A 22,334-nucleotide genomic window follows, 5' to 3' on the forward strand; every position below is an offset into this window, starting at 1 on the left:
ATGGTTTATTTTCCTTAATGTTCTGCTTTGTTTTAATTTTGAGCCTTTCAGTTAGAATAATAAGGGTTAACAAGATAAATAAATAACCTAATATAAATACCTTCTGAGTTCTTTTAAATGCCATTTTATTTTGTTTTCTGTCCTAGATTACAGGAACCTAAGTCCAATTTACATATGGTAAACTGTAAAAACTCTTAACTTAGGTAATATTCTTTAAATTAAAAGAACCATGAGTGCTTAACATGCTTGCTTCCTATCTGAAATAATAAGTTTTTTTGTTTTTTTTTTTAATGGACCTGAGATCAGGGATGCCCTCAGGCAGAACAACTGACCCTCTTTCTGTACAGGCCACTCACTATCTAAGAGACACTGAGGTCCTAGTCTCCTCTGTCAGATTCAGAGCCTGCTTACCGTTTCTTGACTTTTAATTATTTACCTGGCAGGAAAAAAACTAATTCAATCTAGACATCTAGACTGTATCACCTAGTTCAAGGCTGGCTTCCAGTCACATATGACTGTAATCCCATCACTCAGGAAAAAGGCATAGAAGGGCTGGTCTTAGTAATCATTTGTGAAGCATTTAAGATGCAACAAACATGGAACTGTATGTTCAGCATACTCAACAGAATGGCAAACTGGGTATTATTAATTTTGAAGTCTCAGTGACAAGACTTCTTGCCTAGTTTGTCCCAGGCCCCAGGTTTGACTCTTAGTAGAACAAGGAAAAAAAAGGACAGGAGAAAAAAAGGAAGAAAAAGAGTCACAGAATGTAGACAAAATATCCAAGGATATTTAACTCATCAATGGGTAAGTATGAATCCAAATGTTTTCAAACATTATAATAGTCTTTCCACTCCGCAGAGCATCCTTGAGAACTACAAGATACACAATATCCATCTCATAAGGAAGAACATATTAGGGTCTATATTGGTACACAGTGACTCTGGAAGGATACATATAAAAAAAAAAAAAAAAAAAAAAAAAAAAAAATGGTAACAGTTGCTATGTCAGAAGAACTACTGGCTGTGAGAGGTGGAAACAAAAGAATACTTTCTTCTTTCTCTCCTATACCTTTATTACTCTCTGACTTCCAAACCTTGATTCAAGTGATCCTCTAGTGTAGTTGGGATATACATGCAACCACATCTAGCTTGTTCTTATACTTTTTTTCTAAGTTTAAGCTATAAGATACACTTGAAAAGTAAAACTAAAGAAAACATATTACTCTTTTATAGCCAATACTCTATATATTCTTTTATGGCGTTGACTAGGAATTTCTGAAGATTTTTTATTTTATTTTATTTTATTTTATTTTGTTACATGACTCGGAGGAGCATGTATATTCATAGGCGCACCTATGGAAATCAGAAGAAAGCCTTGTGGAGTTGGCTCTTTCTTTCTAGCTTTATATACGACTCCTGGGATCAAACTTGGGTGGCCAAGCTTACAAAGTAAGTGCTGTTACACGCTGAGTCTTCTTGCCACTTTTGGCATGCATTTTTTTGTTTGTTTGTTTGTTTAAAGGCACAGACTCACTATACAACTTTAGCTGGCTGTTAACTTTCCAAGATCTTCTTCTAGCTCTTAAGTGCCTGGGCTACCACACCCAACTAAACATTTAAAAGAATTTCTGGGGTTGAAGAGATAGCTCAGATCATGAGCTTCCTATAAAAACATGAGGACCCAGGTTTGTATCCAAGCGCACAAATAAAAAGCTAAGCACAGGCCAGGAGGTGGTGGTGCACGCCTTTAATCCTAGCACTTGGGAGGCAGAGGCAGGCGGATCTCTGTGAGTTTGAAGTCAGTCTGGTCTACAAAGCAAGTTCTGGGACACCTAGGGCTACACAAGAAAGAAACTCTGTCTTAAAAAACCAAATCCTATTCCCCCCCCCCCCCCCCCGAAAAAAAAAAGCCAAGTATAGTAACATGGACCTATAATCCCAGCACTGGAAGTAGAGAGACTAGAAGGTCTGAGGGCTTACCTAGCTAAACTTGCTAAGTAGTTCAACCAGGTTCAGAAGAACTTGTCTCAAAAATTAATGTGGAAAGCAATAGAAGGCACCCAACATATAACCTTTCCCCCTACATGTACTTATAATTGCCACCCCCACCCCCACACACTAATTTTAAATTAAGTCAGACAAGGTGAGTGGCTGAAATCTGTAATGCTGAAATCTGGAGTCAATGAAGCAGCGTAAGGGTTCAAGTTTATCTAAGCCACTTAGAAAATTGAGGCCAATCTGGGTCACCTGAGAACTAAAACAACATTTTTTTTTTCTTTTAAAACTATTTTTACCAACTGATTCTGTCTTTTGACAGTCTTCATTGCAAGGTCAAAGGCCTTGAACCTCTAGTCCTAGACAGGACCCTTCCACGTGTGCCATGCTTACTTCCCTCTCTAATTCAGCCATGGTGGTATAGGTCTGTAATTACAGCTACTCAGAAGGCTAGGGCATGATGATCATACTTTGTAGACCAACCTGAGCAACTTAAAGAGAAAGCTTTGCCTCAAAAACTTTAAGTAAAATCATCAGGCAGGAGGTGCAGTGAGGGCTGGAGCTGCCCATGGGTAGAGTGCTTGCCTACGACACACAAGACCCAGCCTAGCACAAGAAACACGAAACAAAAAACTCTCCAGCAAAGATTGTAAAAGTATAAAGAACTTCCAAAAACAACAAAAAATAATTCAACAACACAAACTTTAAATTGTCATAAGAGAAAATTCAAATCAAGACACTATGAGGCCAAAGACTATAACATAAACAAAGCAGCGTTTGAGGCGCAAACAGGAAGCTCCCTCCTGTTCAGAAAGAGGAAAGTCCACTGCTCACCGCACACAGGACAGAACTTGCAGGCAGCTTCCAACGATACCCACTCCTGTTAGCTGAGGGAGGGAGTGACCCACACAACCGAAGCACACCTGGGAAGCCACCTCACAGAAGAAAGAGATCAAGCTAAGCTGTGGTGTAAGAGCTCCAGCAGCGCTTTCTGTGGGTGGGTCGTGGGTAGGTCGTGGGTGGGTGGGTTTTGAGACAAGGTGTGTTCCACCACCACCCGGCCTATAAGCCAATTGTCTGTGTGCACTGTTTTAGTTAGTGAATGTGTAAATGACAATGGTCCCTTGGCCTAGAATCCCATTTGGTTTAGGTTATACAAACCCCCACTCCCTCCCATAACAATGTATCTGGAAATCTAGCTCCTGTGTCTGACTATGCAATGCAAACACGTTCCTCTTCACTGCACTTGGCAACCTCAGAACCCCCCTCCCTTGGACCTCCACATGCATGGAAATAAATATATATATTTTTTATATATATTTTTATATATTTATATTTATTTATATTTATTTATATTAGTATATCATATATATATATATATATATCAGTATAGATTTCTTCTTCCCTAGAAACAATCAAATTTAGATAGTTTTATAAAATAAATGGGATTTTATTTTTATAAGTGTGTGTGTGTGCGTGCGTGCGCGTGTGTGTGTGTGTGTGTGTGTGTGTGTCTATTACACATGTGAGTGCAAGTACCTGTGAAGTCCAGAAAAGGGCACTGACTCCCCCTGGAACTGGAGTTACAGGCAGTTTTGAGCCTCCTGCTGAGGACACTCTGCACTGAACTCAGGCCCTGAACTCTGTAAGAGCAGTATATGCTTTTTATCACTGAGCCATTTTCCAACCCAAATTTAGGTAGCCTCTATTCAAGTACATTTCCCAATATAACTAGTTGGAAAAAGAGAAGTTCTGATACAGCTCTAAGTGGGTCACGGGGCACATGAACACTAAGGCCAGCTGTATACTCCAGTGAACTTTCAGGGAGAATTTCCCATCATATGCCTCTGCATATTAAAATCAGATTCATGACAGGAAGAGACATTTGCAGTAGGAAAAGTAAACACATGACCTAATCTATCAAATAAGCCACACTCATGATGCCCCTAATAAACCCATTCTTCCATCTCTTAACTCCATAAAAGAAAGCCACCACAAATAATCAGAGCTAGCCAGGCAGTGGAGGCACAGGCCTTTAATCCCAGCACTCAGGAGGCAGAGGCAAGCAAATCTCTGTGAGTTTGAGGCCAGCCTGGTCTATAGTTGAGTTCCAGGACAGCCAAGAATACACAGAGAAACTGTCTATGAAAAAAAAAGAAAAGAAAAACAAACAAACAAACAAACAAAAAATAACGGGGCCCTTAAGTACCATTGTGACTTGAATTTAAAAAAAAAAAAAAAAAAAGTTCCCCATAGGTTCATTTATTTGAATGCTTACTCAGCAGGAAGTGGAATTGTTTGAAAGGACCAGAGGGTTCGGTGTGGCCTTGTTGGAGGAAATGTATGATGGTGGGCTCTGAGGTTTCAATGTCTAGTCCTCAGCCAGCACCATGGGATATAGCTCTCAGGTACTGCTCCAGTTAGGCTCCCTGCATGATAATGGACAAAGCCTCTGACACTGTAAGCAGGCTCCCATTTAAATCCTTTCTTTTATAACAGTTGCCTAGGTCTCTTCACAGCAGCAAAGCAAACAGTGACTAAGACAACTACTGTCATTCATGTGTCCTGCTTCTCTCTTGCACCACATTCTTACCTTTCTTATTATTTTGCTCTGAATAGTTTCCTTACCAGTATGTTCAAGTATTTAGATCAGAGGTCAAGAAGTTGATCGCACTCAACCCTAACCATACGGTGGAAGGAGAGAACAGGAACGAACACAGACCACCGCCACCATAAATAAGTGCAACACTTTAAAAGTTTAAAAAATAAAACAGAATCTGAGGCCCTTTTCTGTTACACAATAAATTCTAGTTTGAGAACAGCCTAGACTACTTGAACCCTCTCTCAAAAGGACAAAGACAATGAAAAGGTAAAAGGGAGGAAGTGCACAGAGGGAAGGCTCAGGAGTTGAAAAGCTGCTGCAGAGAACCTAAATTTACCCCCAGGCATTCGGGTCAGACCACTCTACTGCCTGTTAACTCAAGCTCCAGGGGCCCTGACCTCTGATCTCTTGTGCATCTGTACTCATGTGCACACACCCACATACAAACATATACACATAATTTAAAATATTTTTTTAAATAGGGCTGAAGGGGGCTAGAGAGATGGTACAGTATAGAGCGCTGGCTATTCTTCCAGAGGACCTGAATCGGATTCCCAGCACTTCCATAGCGGCTCCCAACAGTCTATACCTCCAGTCCCAGGGGATCTGATGTCCTCTTCTGGCCTCCATGGGCACTACAAGTACACAGTACACAGACATAGATTGCAGAAACACAGACATAAGATAAAAATAAAATCTCAAAACAAGAACTAGGGCTGGAGAGATGGCTCAGTGATTAAAAGCCCGCACTGCTCTCCAGAGGCCCTGAGTCAGATTCTCAGGAGCCACATCAGGAGCCCACATCGGGCGGCTCACAACCATCTGAAACTCCAGCTCCAGAAAAATCCAGATCCTCTGGTCTCTGCAGGTACCTGTGCTCATGTGAAGGTGTCTTCACCCCTTTTCTTTGGGTTTCTAAGCCAGGGTTTCAGTATGTGCCTCGGAATGGCCTAGGACTTCCTAAGGAATCCAAGCTGTTCCTGCTTCAGCATCTAGTGCTGGAATTACGAGTATCTATGAGTTACCACACCCTTCCGAGAATATGGATTTTCCTGACTCAGATTCCAAAATTAGCAGAGCGATACTACAGAGGTAGGTTTGCCTCAAATTCAAGGCGATCCTCTTGCCTCCACCTCTACTATGCTAGCATTGTAAGTACAATCTCACATTCAACTTTTCTCAAATGACTGAGTGTTGCTATGAAGTAGCTTTTCCATTGAGTGAACTGACAGTCAGCCTATTTTCTGTTCCAAGTTAATGAATGTGAATTTAAATAATTTTTAATCATTTATTTTATTTTACATGACGAGGGATTTGCCTGCCTATATGCATATGCCTCATGTGCATGAAGTGCTCTGGGAGGCCAGAAGAAGGCGTTGGATGGCCTGGAACTGGAAGCTATACATGTTTGTCAGCCTCCACATGAGTTCTAGAAACTGAACCTGGGTCCTCTGGAAGAGCAGTGTGCTCTTAACTGCTGAGCCTTCTCACCAGCCTGGAATATGTATGTTTCTTAGGGCTGAGTAAGGGTGTCATGATGCCAGGTCGGTTTTTAACATGAGATGTACCTTAGGATGACCTTAAATTCCTCTGCTCCTCCTGTGTCTACTTTGAGTGCTATAATTACAAACATGAACCACCAAGAGGTCACTTTTTAAAGATCGTAGTAAGTAAAGTGGGAGTAATGGATTATGGTAGGGCAAGAGCCAACCCTTAGGGAACTTACTTGAATAAATGCTAAAGCTGTTAAGCAAAGACTTATACCTGGTCTAAATGAAAGCAGAGACTAAGGAAAGTCATCTCTAGGGCTGGAGTTAAGATCACTAGCTCTTACAGAGGACTGGGTTAGGTTCCCAGCACCCACTTGGTGGCTCCATCCATAACTCTAGTTCCGGGGAATCTGGAGCCTTCTGATCTCTGTGGGAACTAGGCATGCATATGATACAAATACATACATGCATCCAAAGACATTCTTACACATACAAATAAATAAAAAATAATAATAATCTCTCACCTTGTTAGCATTTTGTCTAAACTCCATCCCACAGTTACCTGGCAACAACCAGGTAGGCTTGACTCACTATCAAAGGGACTGCTTGCCCCCTCCTCCCTCTCCTGTTCTACTCTTAATCTCTTGCTCTCTTGTCCTCTTGGGCTCTTCCCTCCTCCACCACCACCACCACCACCACCACCACCCCCCACCCCCGCCATCCCCTTTCTCCCTCTCTCTCCACGTGCCCATGGCTGGCCTCTATTTCTCTACTCCCTCCCTCTCTGCCTTTCTCTGCCTCTACTACCCTTTAACTCCCTTCCTCATGCCCTGAATAAACTCTATTTATTAGAATTTAATAAATAGAGGTGTGGCTGGTCCCTCAGGGGGAAGCGATGTCTCGGTATGGGACCGCTGAGGTATCCCCTGCCCCCATACCTCACCAACCCTCCACAGAACATACCCCTTTTCATCTTTTTATAAACACATCACATCTACTATTTAGGTCACAGCTTTTCATAGTTCAGACCAAAATGACCCATTCCAGAATAAACAAATAACGTGCCCCCTACGTCATGGAGCTTCTCAGCTTCTGCATCCTGTTCCTGTCCCCATTCTCCAGGCTTAAGAACCTAATGCTCAACCAGGTGTGGTGGCGCACACCTTTACTCCCAGCTCTTGAGGAGCAGAGGCAGGCAGATCTCTTAGTTCAAGGCTAGCCTAGTCTACAAAGTAAGTTCCAGGCTAGCCTGGTATATGGAGTAAGTTCCAGGACAGGAAGAACTACACAGAGAAACCCTGTTTCAAAAAAAATAAACAAAACAACAACAAAAAAGATACCTATCTCAATTAGGGGGAGGGGAAAGAGCCTAATGCTCACCAGAACTTAAGGGGCTCACATATAGGAATGAAGAATTCTAGCACATTTGGGTGTAGTAGCTCACCCCTGTTACCCCATCGCTCCTGAGGCAAGGCAAGAAGAATGTTAGGATCCTTGGCCTACAGTGTAAGTCCTAATCTCTAGAGACAAGAAAAAGAAGAAAAAACAAAAACAGAATTGGAGGCTAGTCTTAGCTACATAGTTATATCCTTAACTCCCAAATAAAATAAGTTCAACACTAACTTTTAGTTTCTATTCTGGTGCTGGATAGAACTTAGGACATGGCACAATACAGGAATGGCTCCAGCCAATCTGCCAAGCTGGCTTAGAAGACCTCTTTCTAAAAGCTGATTCCAGGTCCTTAGCCCTGACAAGTGCAAGCTCAGGAGAGTATTATAGAGTTTCTCCCCCTGGTCCAAAGAAGCTGGAACAGAAACTAGCAATTACTCCAGTAGCTGGAGAAAGAACTAAAAGAGTTGGTTTTATTTTGTTTTTGTTTTTTTTTTTAAAGAGTCTCACTATGTAGCCCAGGTTAGCCTCAAGGTTAGCCTCAAACCCAGCCTTTCTCATGCAAAACAAATATCCTGCCACTCTGAGCTTCCTCCCAGTCTTTCTAATAAGCTGTTATATGAAGGTATGCAGAGAGAAAATGTTTTAGTAGTTAATCAAGAAAAATAAAATATGCTATCATCTGAAATTTTAAAGCAGGATGAAAACAGAAAATGTAAAATAGCTGATAAAAGACCAGAGCTCTGGCCGGCTCAGCTCCAGAGTGTCGAGACTGTGCAAAGCCAGACTTTCTGATATTTCCAAGGAAATAAAGCCATAGTTAGAAAAGTGTATTCCAATATGCTAATCCTGTCATGTGTGGAAGCGCATACCTGTAACTGAAGCTCTAGGATCCGTAAATAATAGGTCACATTCTAGGAGAAACCTGTGGGTGCTTAATATTTACAAAACTACTAACTCCAAAACTCAGGCTCCAAAATTTTAAGAGTAAAATTCATATTGTACCCTTATTTCTAAATATACTTAAACCCACATAACATCTCGCCGAGTTGCTGACTCCACACTTAGTAACTGCAGTAACAGACTGAGCACGTCACCTGTCCTTCCATTTCTTTCCTGTGTTCTACACAGGCCATGTCTTGGGAAAACCTCAATTTAACATCATGAATCATCTGGTCCCTGACGTCTGGCTCCTTCCAGGGGGACAGATGACATTTAGCACAGGACATATAAGACTGTGGGAAAGGAAAGTTCTTAGCCACAAGAAAGGACAAACCCCTGCACTTGGGAAAAGGGCCAAAAATCTTTGAAGTCCTCTTTACAGCAGTTAAAATATTTAACTTTAGCCAGGCAGTGGTGATGCGTGCCTTTAAGCCCAGTACTAGGGAGGCAGAGGCAAGTTGGACCTCTGTAAGTTCAAGGCCAGCCTGGTCTACAAAGCAAGTTCCAGGACAGCCAGGGCTACACAGAGAAACCCTGGGTCAAAATAACAACAACAACAACATTTAAAAGATTCTATTATGAAAAAAAAAAAAAAACAACAACAACATATAAAATTAGAATTGATTTTTCAAAGCTATACTATAAAGATTCAGAGTACTCATTTTCTGACATTCATAAAAGCCCACACAAGGACTAGCCGTTGTCACTCAGAGCTAGAGAAACTGCCCAGAATACACAAAGCCAAGTTTGATCCATAGCAACAGAGAGAGAGAGAGAGAGAGGAGAGAGAGAGAGAGAGAGAGAGAGAGAGAGAGAACAGAACACTAAAAGACTAGAGAGATGGCTCAACAGTTAAAAGTGGGTACTGCTTTTCCAGAGGACCAGTTCACAACTGCCGGTAACTCCAGCTCCAGGGGATACGACACCCTTCTGAATATTTTGGACACTCCACGTATATGCACAAACCCACCCTCACACACACATATATATGCATATAATTAAAAAACATACATATAATATAACCAACCAGGAGTGATCTTTGAATTGAAGGCCAGCCTGGTCTACAAAGCAAGTTCTAGGCTAGCCAAGGTTACAAGGTCTCCCTGTCTCAAAAAAGTAAACTAATTAAATATTAATAAATTTAAAAAAACACTAAATACATAGATCCCAGGGTGAATCCAAGCAGCTGTTCCTCCTTAGGATTGGTTTAAGTAACTAAATTGCCAAAAGTTCAATATCCAAAGGAATGTAATAGTGGCTAATTTGATTGACTGCTTACAGTCACACTAAGTGCTGTGAGTCCTTTTTCGTCCTTACAATGCTATGATATCTAAAATAAGAATTTTGTTTACAAACTTTGCAAATAAATATTAATAGGTTACTCATGGCAATGATTTTCCAAGGCCATTTTGGGCCAGATAGTGAAATCGCATCTAAAAAAACAAGCAAGGCATGGTAGCACAAACTTTTGATATCAGCACTCAGGAAGTACAGACAGAATAGGAGTTTGAGGCCAGCCTGATCTATTTAGCAAGTTCTAGGCTAACCTGGTCTATAGTGAGAACACTGGCTCAATTTTTTAAAATTTGTAATTCATTAAAATAATAATAAAAAAAAAAACCCCTAGGACTGGGAGTGTAGATCAATATTAGATCACATGTTTAGTGTTCGTTGTGTTCAGGTTCAATCCCTAGCACTAAATAACAGGAGGGATGATTCCAGGCCCAGAAGGGGTAGGAACTCCACAGAAGGGGTAGAAACTCCACAGGAAGACCAACAGAGTTAACTAACAAGAGACCCTTGGGGCTCTCAGAGTCTGAACTACCAAGAGAGGGGAAAAAAAAAAAAACAAAAACAAACACGGGCTGGACCTAGTAGATGTGCAGCTTGGTCTTCATGTGGGATCCCTTTCCCCTAGCTGTGCTGCCTAGTCTGGCCTCAGTGGAAGAGGGTGCACCTAGCCTCACGGAGACTTTAAGTGCCAGGATGGGAGGATACCCAGGGGAACCCCCTACCTTCTCAGAGGAAAAGGGGAGTGAGGATAAGTGAGGGATTGGGGGGGGGGGGGGCACTGAGCAGGCTGTAAAGTGAGTAAGTAAAAAAGTCAAATTAAAAAGAACAATGAAGTAAATAAATTAAACATACACTGGACATGGCAACTCACATTTCTAATCCCAACTCTCCAGAGGCTGAGGCAGTAAGATTTTGGGTGTTTGAGACCAGCTTGGACTATATTGTGAGTTTCAGGACATCCTAGACCACATAACAAGTTCTGGTACAGACTGACCTACATTGTAAGATAATGCCTCAAAAATGGTAACAATAACAACAACCCTTAGTTGTAGTCACTTCTGTATCAATTAATGTTTTTGTATCAAAAGAATCATGTTTTCTTTTTCTTTTCTTTCCTTTTTTCTTTTCTTTTTTTTTGGTTTATTTTGGGACAAGGTTTCCCTGGCTGTCCTAGAACTCACTCTGTAGACCAGGCTGACCTCTAACTCACTGAGATCCATTGCCAGCTGTCTCTGTCTCCCTGAGTGCTGGAACTAAAGGCATGCACCACCATCATCCTGCTCACTCACTTACTTTGTATCTGTATTACACTTGTACTTACTGTGTCTGTATGCATGTGTGTGCATGCACATGTGTACATCAGAAGACAAGGTCAGTCTGGCCTCAAACTCTCCATTTTCTGCCCCAGTCTCTCAAATGCTAAGATTTTATAGGCTTGTTATCAGCATACTGGAGATTAATTTCTCCTCATGTGAAAGAATATAAATTATTCAAACCATTGTTATTTGGCAATGAATAGAATTATAAGTACTTAAGAGAATTACTATACTGTCCTACCCCATCAATTGCTACTGGAATAACCATGTAAGACCCTACACGGCTATAATTACTGAATTTGAGTTTCATTATACAGCTCTAGTTGAGTCACTGCTTATGGTTTATTCCTTTCTCGGTGTGTGTATGCCTGTGCCTTGTTATTCCCACACACAACAATTAGGCAGGATGTCTGGCCAGGGAGCCCAGGGATCCCCCTGTCGTCTCCCCAGCTCTGTGACTACAAGCGTTCAACATCAACACCCAGAACTTCTTTGTGAATTCTGGGAACCACATCAGGTCTTCAGGTTTACAAGGGAAGCACTTGACTAGGTAAGCTATCTCCCTACCCCGTCCCCTTTTTGTGAAACAGAATCTCACTCTTTAGTCCAGGTCGGCCTGAAACTCATTCATGGCAATCCTCCAACTCCAACTTCCTAGGTTTAGATGACAGTGGGAGCCACCATGACTTTGTGTAGGCGGACTTTTTTTGGAGCTTCTTTGTTGGGTTCTTACATCTACCACCCTTCCAACCTTTATTCCATCCTAATCCATTCCAACCCCCCAACAGGAGAGAGAAAGTTAGAGGGAGGGAAAAGGGGCCATAGACCCCTTCAGACTACTTCCTGCTGATTATGGGCTTTGGGTTCCTTGGGGCAAGTCCAATCTCCATAGTCAGGATATCACCAACCAGCAAACCAGCAAACCAGCAAACCAGCAATCCAGCAATCCAGCAAACCAGCAATCCAGCAATCCAGCAATCCAGCAATCCAGCAAACCAGCAATCCAGCAATCCAGCAATCCAGCAATCCAGCAAACCAGCAAACCAGCAATCCAGCAATCCAACAGCAGCCACATAAAAAGCAACTGCAGCACGGTGAACAACAGCCACCACAGGCCCTTTCAGGGCTCTCCCATTTATACTCTCTCCAGAGTCCCCAAAATTAAACTGTCTACAGCTGGCAAAAATCATACACCTCCTAGAACACAAGACAAATCATAGTTTACAGCTGTGGACAAACTGAAGCAGCCCCATATCCTGATAATACTATATTTTTTCTTTACTTTTTTTTGGGGTGGGGGGGTGTGGAATGGTAGACAAGGCCTCACTATATAGCCTTAGCCACTTGCTTCATAAGAAATAATGAAGTTAAATAGAATAAACACTGACAATGGAGACCAAGTAACAGACATGGATAGAAATTACACTCCATCATTTGCTTGGTAAGTGATCTTGGGCAATTTTCCTCTTTCACTCTGAATTTTGTTTGCAAAATGACTAGATTTAATTCCAGTTTCCACTCAGATCAAGTGTGTGAGAAATGCCTAACATACGTGGTGCTCCTGCCTTTCAGCTAACATCAAGCAGAGAGAGAGAGAGATTCAACAGTCTGACCCAAAGCAAAAGCTCTGAAACAATTACTCTTATTCTTTTGCTGTTGTTCACATAGACTTTGAAAAGATGCTTTTCTTATACCCTTACTGCAGGCTCTCGTTACTGAAGAACTGAAACAATGACCACGAGAGCTAGAGGCAGAGCAGCAGTTCAGCTGGCCTGGCCCACACATACCCTGAAACTCCACCTTTAGGGCGGCAAGCATTGAATAACAGGGTTAAGGAAATTGGAGGCACTCACCATCAAGCCTGACAACCTAAGTTTGGATCCCCAGACTCCCATAAAAGCCAGACACAGTAGCAAATGGATCCGTAAAGGCAGAGACATGAGACTCCTCAGAAGTTCAGAGACCACTAGCCTGTCCTATGTAGTCTGCTGCCAAGTGGTCCTGTCTCCCATGCAATGAGACAGAGTAAGGAACACACACTACGCATACACAATACAAAACACACACAAAATAAGATTTAAAATAAATAACAAAATAAACTGAAGGCAAGAAATACCATAATTGCAAGTCAGAATTTATATCAAGTCAACACATGTCTAAAAAGGATAGTAGAACTACAAAATGTTCATGGCTTTCATTTTTAGCTTTTCTGAGACAGTGTCAGCTTGTCCTCAAACGTGATGTATAGTTAAGGTTAAAGATGACTTTCTGCTCCATCTGCCTCTTTGTCTCCAGTGCTGAATTACAGGCCTGTGTACCACACTCAACTCCAATGATTATGTTCAAAAAGTCTAACAAAATTTGAAAAATTAAAAATGACAGGGTTGGAGAAATGGCTTGGTGATCAAGAGCAGACATTTTCGTGCAGAGGTTCAGATCCCAGAACCCACTTTGGACAGCTCACAACCCCCTGTAACTCCATCTCCAAGGTGTTCTGATACCTCTGTTCTCTCCCAACACACCACATCCTCAGACCCCATGTTAAATTGTCAGACCTGGTAGCACACAATTATAATCCCTGGGCAAGGGAGGCCTGAGACAAGAAATCCCATGGGGCTCAGAGGCCAACTTGCCGAGTCTAATTGATGAGCTCCAAGCTAGCAAAAGACCTTGTCTCAGAGAACACGGATGGTGTGGTGTCGTGGTTTGGATGATTATGGTCAACAAAGGAGCAGATATCTAAACATTGATCCCCAGTTGTTGGAACCTTTTGGAAAATTTTAGTTGTGATGGAGGAGGTGTGGCACTGAGAGCAGGTTCTTCCTGATCATTACGTTCTAATCTTGCTTGAGAAAAAGCAAAATGTTTCAACTCTTTGTAGTCTATAGCCATGAAATCAGAGAAGTGCAAACTCACTATAAACAACATAAAGGACGGAAAGGTAGGGAAAGAGACAGGGTTTAACCTAATTGAGATCTAAGACTTCTTCCACAAGGAAGTAAAAACTACAAGGTAAAAGATAAGGACTGAGGTCAAAATGAGAGGTGTTTCCATAAGCAGAAAGCCGCCTGTACAGACTCTGTAGCAGGAGGAAACACAGCAAAAATAGAAAGCGGTATGCCTGAGGTAAAAACCGTGTGAAGGGCCAAAGAGATGGCTCAGCACTCAACAGTGCTTTCTGCTCTTGAAGAGGACCTGAGTTTAGTTTCCAGCATCTACCCTGAACGACTCATAACTCCAGTTCCATGGTCTCCTTCTTCTAGCCTGAGAGTACACGTACACGCACGGCGTGCAAACATACACATAAACAAAAACATAAAAGAAGTAAAGAGTGAGAACTAAGGCCATAAGCTGTACAAAATCTGAAGAAAAACGAAAAACTCTTAAAAGGAAGACTATAGTGCATGCTTTTCCCACACAAGACCATGGATTCATTCACCAGAACCACACACACACAGACACACACACAAAATTCCTGGCAGTGCGGATTTGGAAGGTGGGCAGGCCGAAGGGAAGATGTAACCAGATTGGCAATCTGACTTTAGCTTCTCAAATATCATTGTATCAGATCGGAAACAAATGCCATTTCTTATTGGAGGCCAGAGACAGCTCAACAGGTAAACATGCTTACCACCAAGCCTGACCACCTTAGTATAATCCTTAGTTCACACCTGATGGAAAGAGAAAACCAATTCCTGAAAGCTGTTCTCCTCTGACCTCTACACTGTATGTGTGTGTTTAAAGTAAACTCTTACTAGGATAAGACAGCAATCTAGATAAGGGTGATTGTGATCATAGTCAGGGTGACAGCCTGAAGCTCACAAATTCAAGAGATACTTAAAGTCTGATGAAGCTGGCAGTGGTGGCACACACCTCTAATCCCAGCACTTGGGAGGCAGAGGTAGACGGATTTCTGAGTCTGAGGCCAGCCTGGTCTACAGAGTGAGTTCCAGAACACAGAACAACCAGGGCTACATAGAGAAACCCTGTCTCGAAAATAAAAAAAAAAAAAAAGAAAAGAAAAAAAGCCTGATGATACATTTTATACAAATGAGACATTTTATACAAGGAAAAGTGTCCAAAGGAGGAAGTAGTCCACAAGTAGCTATAAAGCAGTTGAAACATTTCAAAAAGACTAGCCCTTTGAGAATATGCTAGTCCAGTATAATCTCCTATTTGGTTATAGAATAGGTTCCATGACAGAGAATAGCTCAACAGTACAGTGCTTGCCTCAAACATAAAAGGCTCTAGGTTCTACCATTTTCCACGAAAAATTAAGTAAACAAATAGACATAAAAAATAAGAACCAACTAACCTAACAATTTTCTTTTTCTTGGAACATGGTTTCACTATGTAGCCCTGGCTGGCCAGAGAGTCACTCAGAGATCTTCCAACTCTGCCTCCCCAGTGCCAGCAAGACTGGCCTTAAGAATACCTTTAATAGCCTATGTGGTGGCTCACACCTTTAATCACAATACCCTGGAGGCAGAAGCTGAGGATCTCTGAATTCAAGGCCAGTCTAGTGTACAGAGGAAGTTCCCAGAGCTACACAGAGAAAGAAACTTTGTCTCAAACAAACAAAACAACCAAAAAACAAAAGGGGGGGGGTGGCGGAGGAGAAGAGGAGGAGGAAGAGGAGGAAGAGAAGAAGAAGAGGAGGAGGAGGAAGAGGAGGAGGAGGAGGAAGAAGAGGAGGAGGAGGAAAAGAGGAAGAGGAAGAAGAGGAAGAAGAGGAAGAAGGGGGAGGGGAGGGGAGGGGGAAGGGGAGGGGAAAGAGGAGGTGGAAGAGGAGGAGGAGGAAGACCTTTTATGTCCAGTATAGTGGAGCAAGCCTATAATCCCAACACTCAAGAATACTCTGATAGCCAGGCATGGTGGTACATGTCTTTAATCCCAGCACATGCAAGAAGTAGGCAGGTGAATCTCTGTGAGATTAAGGCCAGACCGCTCTACACATCAAGTTCCACCGCAGGCAAGGCTACACAGGGAAACCTTGACTTTAAATAAATAAATAAATTTTAAAACCTCATGTTTTATTGGACTAAAATAAGAAACTATTATATTTGTATTTCAATATTTTGGAATGACTAGAAAGTCTGGCATTGGAAATCAGATATGATTGAGTGTTTGTTTTTGTTTGGTTGGGGTTTTTTCCTAGGTCATAGTTATTTAATTTCTATTTGTTCTTTTAGAGGGTAGAAAAAGAAACCTCCAGTTACAATACTAATTCTGTGGATTACATGTTCCTTCCCCCCCTCCCCCCCAAGATAGGGTTTCTCTGTGTAGCCCTGACTGTCCTGGCCTCAGACTCACAGAGATGCCTCTGCCTCTCTGTCTCTGCCTCCTTAGCGCTGGGATCAAAGGCATGAGCCACTATGGCTGGCCACATCAGAGTATTCTTATGTACTACCAGGTCTGACAATTATACATTGGTTCTGAGGATTGCATATCCTTATTCATTACTTTAAGTATTTTCTTTCTTAGTTTTATGTTTTTAACTTTCTTTCTAATGCCATTTTCATAGAACATGGATGCTTTTTTATTTTAGACAGGTTCTCACTATGTAGTTGTGGTTAACTTGGAGCTCACCATATAGACCAGGCTGGCCTCAAACTCACAGAAATCCAATTGTTTCTACTTTCCCAGTGCTGGCCTAAAGGTATGTGCCACCAGGCCCAGAAAAGTGTCCCATATAGATCTGGCTAGCCTCAAAATCACTCCCTAGAGGTTCAAGAGATGCTCTTCCAGAGGACCCAAGCTCACTTCCCAGCATATACAGTCAAGCAGCTCACAACCTTCTGTAACTCCAGAATGATCTTGAGTTCTTGATCTCCACTAAGTGGGGCGCGGGTGGGGGGGGTGGTGCAGCTACAGGGGTTTATGCACACAACACCTTGCTGAGGCTTCACTCTTCAAATCTGCTGGACCCCACAGGAAGTCCAGCAGAAAAAGCGAAAAAAGTCCCTTTAAAAAGAAAATCTAATAGGAAGACAGAGTGAGAGCTTGTCTCAAAACACACACACACACACACACACACACACACACACACAACAAACAAACAACAAACAGTTAACTTGAAAAGGTCAACCCACTGTTAGCTCTTGGTACTTCTTTCTTCCACTTTAATACCAAACCAAACTCTTCTCACCTCATAGGGACATTTATTTTATTTTATGACTTGTCTGACTCTAAAATCAATAATAAAGCCAATTAAGACCATTAAAGAATAAAAAGAAAAAAAAATGGCTGCCTCTGGGTTTCCTAAAGATAAACAATGCTTTTACTGGGGAAAAAAAAAAGAAAAAAAAAAGAGAGCTACACAGAGAAACCCTGTCTCAAAAAAAAAAAACAAAAAAAACAAAAAACAAAAAAACAAAACAAAAAAAAGTCACTCGGTGAGTAATAAATAAATAAAATTAAATCAGCTTGTGGTGCAGTGGAGGCCCACACCTTTAGTCCCAGCACTCAGGAAGCAGAGTCAGGCAGATCTCTGTGAATTCCAGATCAGCCTGGTCTACAGACTGAGCTTCAGGATAGCTAGGAGTAACTACACAGAGAAACCCTGACTCAAAAAAAAAAAAAAAATCAGTCTAACACATTAGCACTGTGGCATTTCCCAGTCCTGGCAGAGCTCCTTGGCCACCTACTTGAACTGTCTCACTAGCATTTTGAAAACGCCCTATTGCAGTTATCAAGCTGTTACCACTATTTACATTTTTTTAAAAAGGTATTTGAAAACAATTTTTTACTCATGCTGACTTTACCTAAAGTATAGGTCCCAGAGTATAGGTCTGGAGCCAAATACAAAAAACAAAAATAAATAAATAAATAAATAAATAAATAAATAAAAAGCACCATCATTTCCACAAAAGAAAAGAAAAAAGGAAAGTCAAGGGCTTTTTAAAAATCAGGTCTCGGGCTGGAGAGAGCACTTACTACTCTTTCAGAGGACCTGGGTTCAATTCCCGGCACTCACACGTCAGCTCACAGCTATCCATAATCCAGTTCCAAGTGATGTGACATCCTCACACAGACATACATGGAGGCAAAACACCAATGCAAATAAAATAAACCATTAAAAAAAAAAAAAACAGGTACTAAATAAACCCATTAAACCAATGTTAGTTTGTCAAAATCAACTGTCTCCCCACTACAGATCGTGCTAGCTAATGTGGGCCTGTGAACAAAGGCGAGAGAGTGTGAGATGGGTTATTACCAGCATGTCTCACCTTTTCCTCTTTCATTTATTTTTTTTTTTAAGGTACAACCAGATTATGGCCATATTTGAGCACGGCGTATGTTTGGGTATGAGCAGTGCGGAGGAGAGATGAGCAAGAGGCTAGCCCGGAGGGTTCTGAATCTCATCTGGTTTCCTCAGCTGGAATATTGGGGCGGGGAGTGGGGGGCGGTGGAAAGTTACAAGAGCGCTAGGCTTCTCCCTTACTGAAACCCCTCAAATGATAACGCAAGCTACTCCTTTCTGGGAATTTAAGGTCAGGAGCTTTAAAAGGGGACAATGGAACTCCAATGTGGGCTTCAGAAAGATGGAGACTGTCAGATGAGGTGGGGGCAGGGAAATGGGGACGAGGGGACGAGCCTAGCCTGGGAAAGCAGAATAGGGAGGTCAAGGCCAGGGACTTGGGGGAGCTAGAAAAGGGACAAATCTTTCAGGATCTGTCCAAGTAGGCCCGTCACAGCAGCCCTGAAAGCCTGAAGGGCTCCTTTGAGAATCTGGGGCACCTATTTTACCAGCGCCACCTCCCCCCTTCTTGGGAACGGAGACAACCACCTAAGAATCCTCCCCCAAATGGCTTTCCCTGCCCTTGAAAACAACTGACCCTCAAGAAAGAAAGAAAAGAAAAGAAAAATAAAAAATGCAAAAGCTGCACGAGAGTAAGAAGGGCCTGGGACAAGGTGTCCTGCAATCATCCAGTGGGGAGCCTACCCCAGTTCGAGGAACTTTAAAATTCATTGAAATGGAGCGGCACGGAGGGCCCCCCGGAAGTCTCCAGGCATAAGAAGCTCAGAGCCAGGGGTCCCACGGCTCCCGGGATGGGCGGCCGACGGCCTGGGGCGCGGTCTCCGGCCCAGGGAGGCCAGCCCGCAGGCCTGAAATGTTAGCCGGAGCGCGGAGGGCCCGGGGCGAGGAGCACAGCCCGGCGAACAGGCAGGCCTAGGCCTCGGAGGCTCGGACACACCCACCGCTGCGGCGGCGCTTACCTGCTCCTCCTCGGGGGTCAGCTCCGGCGCCATGTCCGGCCGGGGCGCGGTCGCCGGCTCCATCCCGCCGCCGCCTGGGCAGGTCTGGTGGGCGAGCGCCGCCGGAGCCCGCAGCACTCGCGCTCTGCTTCTGCGGCCCGGCGCCTCAGCAGCTCTCGGCCGGCTCGCGCATGGTGCGAGCGCCCGGCGCCCGCGGCGGCTGCCAACGCCGCTCCTGCTGGCCGCGGAGAACCGGCTGTCGCTCCCCGCCGAGAGGAAATGCCTCCTATTTGCTTCTCTCTCCTTTCCTCGCAACCACCCCTCCTCTCCTGAGGAGGAGAAAGTGCGGGCGAGGAACTAACAGCAGCTCGAGGTCTGTTTGTTTTTTGGTTTTTTTTTTTTTTTTTTTTGGTTTTTGGTTTTGTTTTTTGTTTTTTTTTTTAATCCACAACTTTTACGGCCCGGCGTGAGTTGGAGACGGCGGTCGGCCTCCTGAACCGCTTCCCTCCGGGGCACGGCTCGCCGGCGTCTCGAGACCGCCCAGCCCGGGCGTCCGCGGGGATGCGGGCCCTGCGACCTGCTCGGTGGCCCCGCGGCCCAGTTCCTCAAAAGCCGCGGCGGCGGCGGCGGCGACAGGGAGGGCGGGCGCGAGCGAGCGAGGAAAAGGCGTCCCCCTCCCGGCTCAGGGCCAGCGCTGCGGCCTGCGCCGCGTCCGCCCGAGCCCCCCGCGGCTCCATTGAGAAACTGAGCATCTCATTCACAAACAGGCGCCGGGGAGGGGAGGGCCGGGCCGAGCGGGGACGCTGTCCGAGAGGGGGAGACCGAGAGGAGCTGGGAGGAGGGGAGGCTGAGCCGAGCGGCGGGGGAGGGGCTGCCGGGGACGAGAGGCGACTCCCCTACGGGAGCGGGAGGGAGACGCGACTGTGAGTTTAAAGGAATATCCGAGATTGCCCGAGGACCGGCGCTCTTCCCGGCTTCCCGGGCCGCTTCCACCTATTCCTAGTAGTGTCTTAAAGGTTGCCTGTGACGTCCAAGACGATCAGATGCCTACGATCTGACAGATAAGCAAGGGCCAGGTTTCTTTGCTCAATGAATGTATCCTGTAGTCCAGCATCCTTGTAGCTAATTTTAATCGGGGTAGGGGAGGGTGGCAGAGAGAGAGAGAGAGAGAGAGAGAGAGAGAGAGAGAGAGAGAGAGAGAGAGAGAGAGAGAGAGAGAGAGAGAGAGAGAGAGAGAGAGAATATCCTGTATCAGAATTCAGAGAGAGAGAGAGAGAGAATGAATATCCTGTATCAGAATTCAGAGGGGGGTGGGAGAGAGGAGAGAGAGAGAATGAGAATATCCTGTATCAGAATTCATTCAAGAAGCCCACAAGCAGCCCACGGTCTTTGCAAACGCTTGATTTTACTCTAGGGTAAATGCAGCCGCTTCTGGGTCTCAGGATAGGGGCATTGTGAAGCCAGGGCTGGGCCTACTGTGACTTTTCGTCATTTTAGACCAAAGATAAGTATTTCTGAAGGATCTCAACAAACCAGAGTGCCCAAGCTAGTTCCCCAGGACTGAGGCCCAGAAAGAACCAGGGGAAGAGCTGTAGGTTTTGATGCTCATCTTGGAGTACTTCTTAAAAACAGGATGGAGCCTGACCTACCTCTTTACTCAGGTTGATTTTGACCTATTGGGTTCAAGTGATTCAAAAATGAAGAATATATATGAAGTGTGTGTGTGTGTGTGTGTGTGTGTGTGTGTGTTAGTTATAGTGCAGTAGCAGCTACAGGTTACCCCTGCTAAGTTATGTACCCCCAGCTGTCCTGAAACTGTCTATGTAGACTCGGCTGGCCTTGAACTCATGAAGATCTGCCTCTTGAGTGATGAAATTAAAGGCATGCCTGTCCCTCCTGGCCCCTCAGCTATGTGAGTTTGTCTTTTGCCACCAGTAAGATGAACTCTAGGTTGAACTCAGGAACTACTCGGGAGCTGGTTTCAGTATTGAAACTGAAGACAGTCCAGACACTGGGCACTGAAGTGAAAATAAGAGCGTGTAAGACAATGGAAGCCGGGCGGTGGTGGCCCACGCCTTTAATCCTAGCACTTGGGAGGCAGAGGTAGGTGGATTTCTGAGTTCGAGGCCAGCCTGGTCTACAGAGTGAGTTCCAGGACAGCCAGGACTACACAGGGAAACCCTGTCTCGAAAAACAAAAACAAGTATCCATCTATACTTTCATTTATACATAGAAGTGCTTTGGAAGAGTAGACAAGAAAGGTAACTGGTTTTCTCTTCAGAGGAAAACTGGGAGTCTAGGAAGCAGAGCTGAAAAGACTTTAATACATTCTGCTTACTTTTTAAATTAATGTATAATTTATACACAGAAAAGGTGAAAATATAAACATACAGCCACATGCGTTTTTTTTTATAAACTGAATAATCATGAAGCCAACAAATCAAAAACTAGAACTTGGAGCTGGAGAGAATGACTCAGTGCTTGCTGCTCTCCCATAGACAGTTCTGAGCACCCACTTCAGGCAGTTCTCAACCAATGAAAACTCCAGCTCTGGGATATCCAACACCCTCTTCTGGCCTCTTTGGGCACCCATGCACACATATAGAGACATAAACATAAATAAAAATAAGTCTTAAGCTGCGTAGTGATAGCCCACACCTTTGATCCCAGCACTAGGTAGGCAGAACAGCCTGGTCTACAGAACAAGCTCCTGAACGGGCTACACAGAAAAACCCTGTCTCAAAAAGCAAACAAACTACATAAATAAAAATCTTAAAAAATAAAATTTTCCCATCTTAACTGTGATGGCTTGAATACATATGGCCCCCATCGACTCCTGTGTAGCCCATAGGGAGTGACAATATTAGATAAGGCCTTAACAGGATGGGTGTGGCCTTGGAGGAAGTGTGTCGCTGTGTGGGGTGGGCTTTGGGGTCTCACGAATGCTGACACTATGCCTGGTGTAGCACAGTCCTGCTGCTGCCTTTGGATCAAGATGTAGAATCTCAGCTCCGGCTCCACCTTTCTAAGAGTCGCTTTAGTCATGTTGGCTTCTCACAGCAACAAACCCCTGAGACATTAACAAAGCCCTATTTAGTTCCCTCCC

The 22,334-nt window shown here is 43.8% G+C and overlaps 1 protein-coding gene across 2 annotated transcripts in view; it reads right to left on the reverse strand.

Annotated features, from left to right (window-relative positions):
• Window positions 1-20,009, reverse strand: part of Ptpn9 (protein tyrosine phosphatase non-receptor type 9) — a 70,826-nt gene extending 50,817 nt beyond the window's left edge. Inside the window, exon 1 of one of the 2 annotated variants that reach the window (XM_076925652.1) lies at window positions 19,250-20,009. In XM_076925652.1, the coding sequence (XP_076781767.1) occupies window positions 19,250-19,312 (63 nt within the window). In that variant the 5' untranslated portion in view covers window positions 19,313-20,009. Of the gene's footprint in view, window positions 1-18,974; window positions 19,165-19,249 lie in introns of those variants that run through there. The other variant, XM_076925653.1, reaches the window with a different exon arrangement.
• Between the last annotated feature and the right edge of the window lie 2,325 nt (window positions 20,010-22,334).

Source organism: Arvicanthis niloticus, chromosome 26, assembly GCF_011762505.2.
Source record: "Arvicanthis niloticus isolate mArvNil1 chromosome 26, mArvNil1.pat.X, whole genome shotgun sequence".
Taxonomy (NCBI): Eukaryota; Metazoa; Chordata; class Mammalia; order Rodentia; family Muridae; genus Arvicanthis; species Arvicanthis niloticus.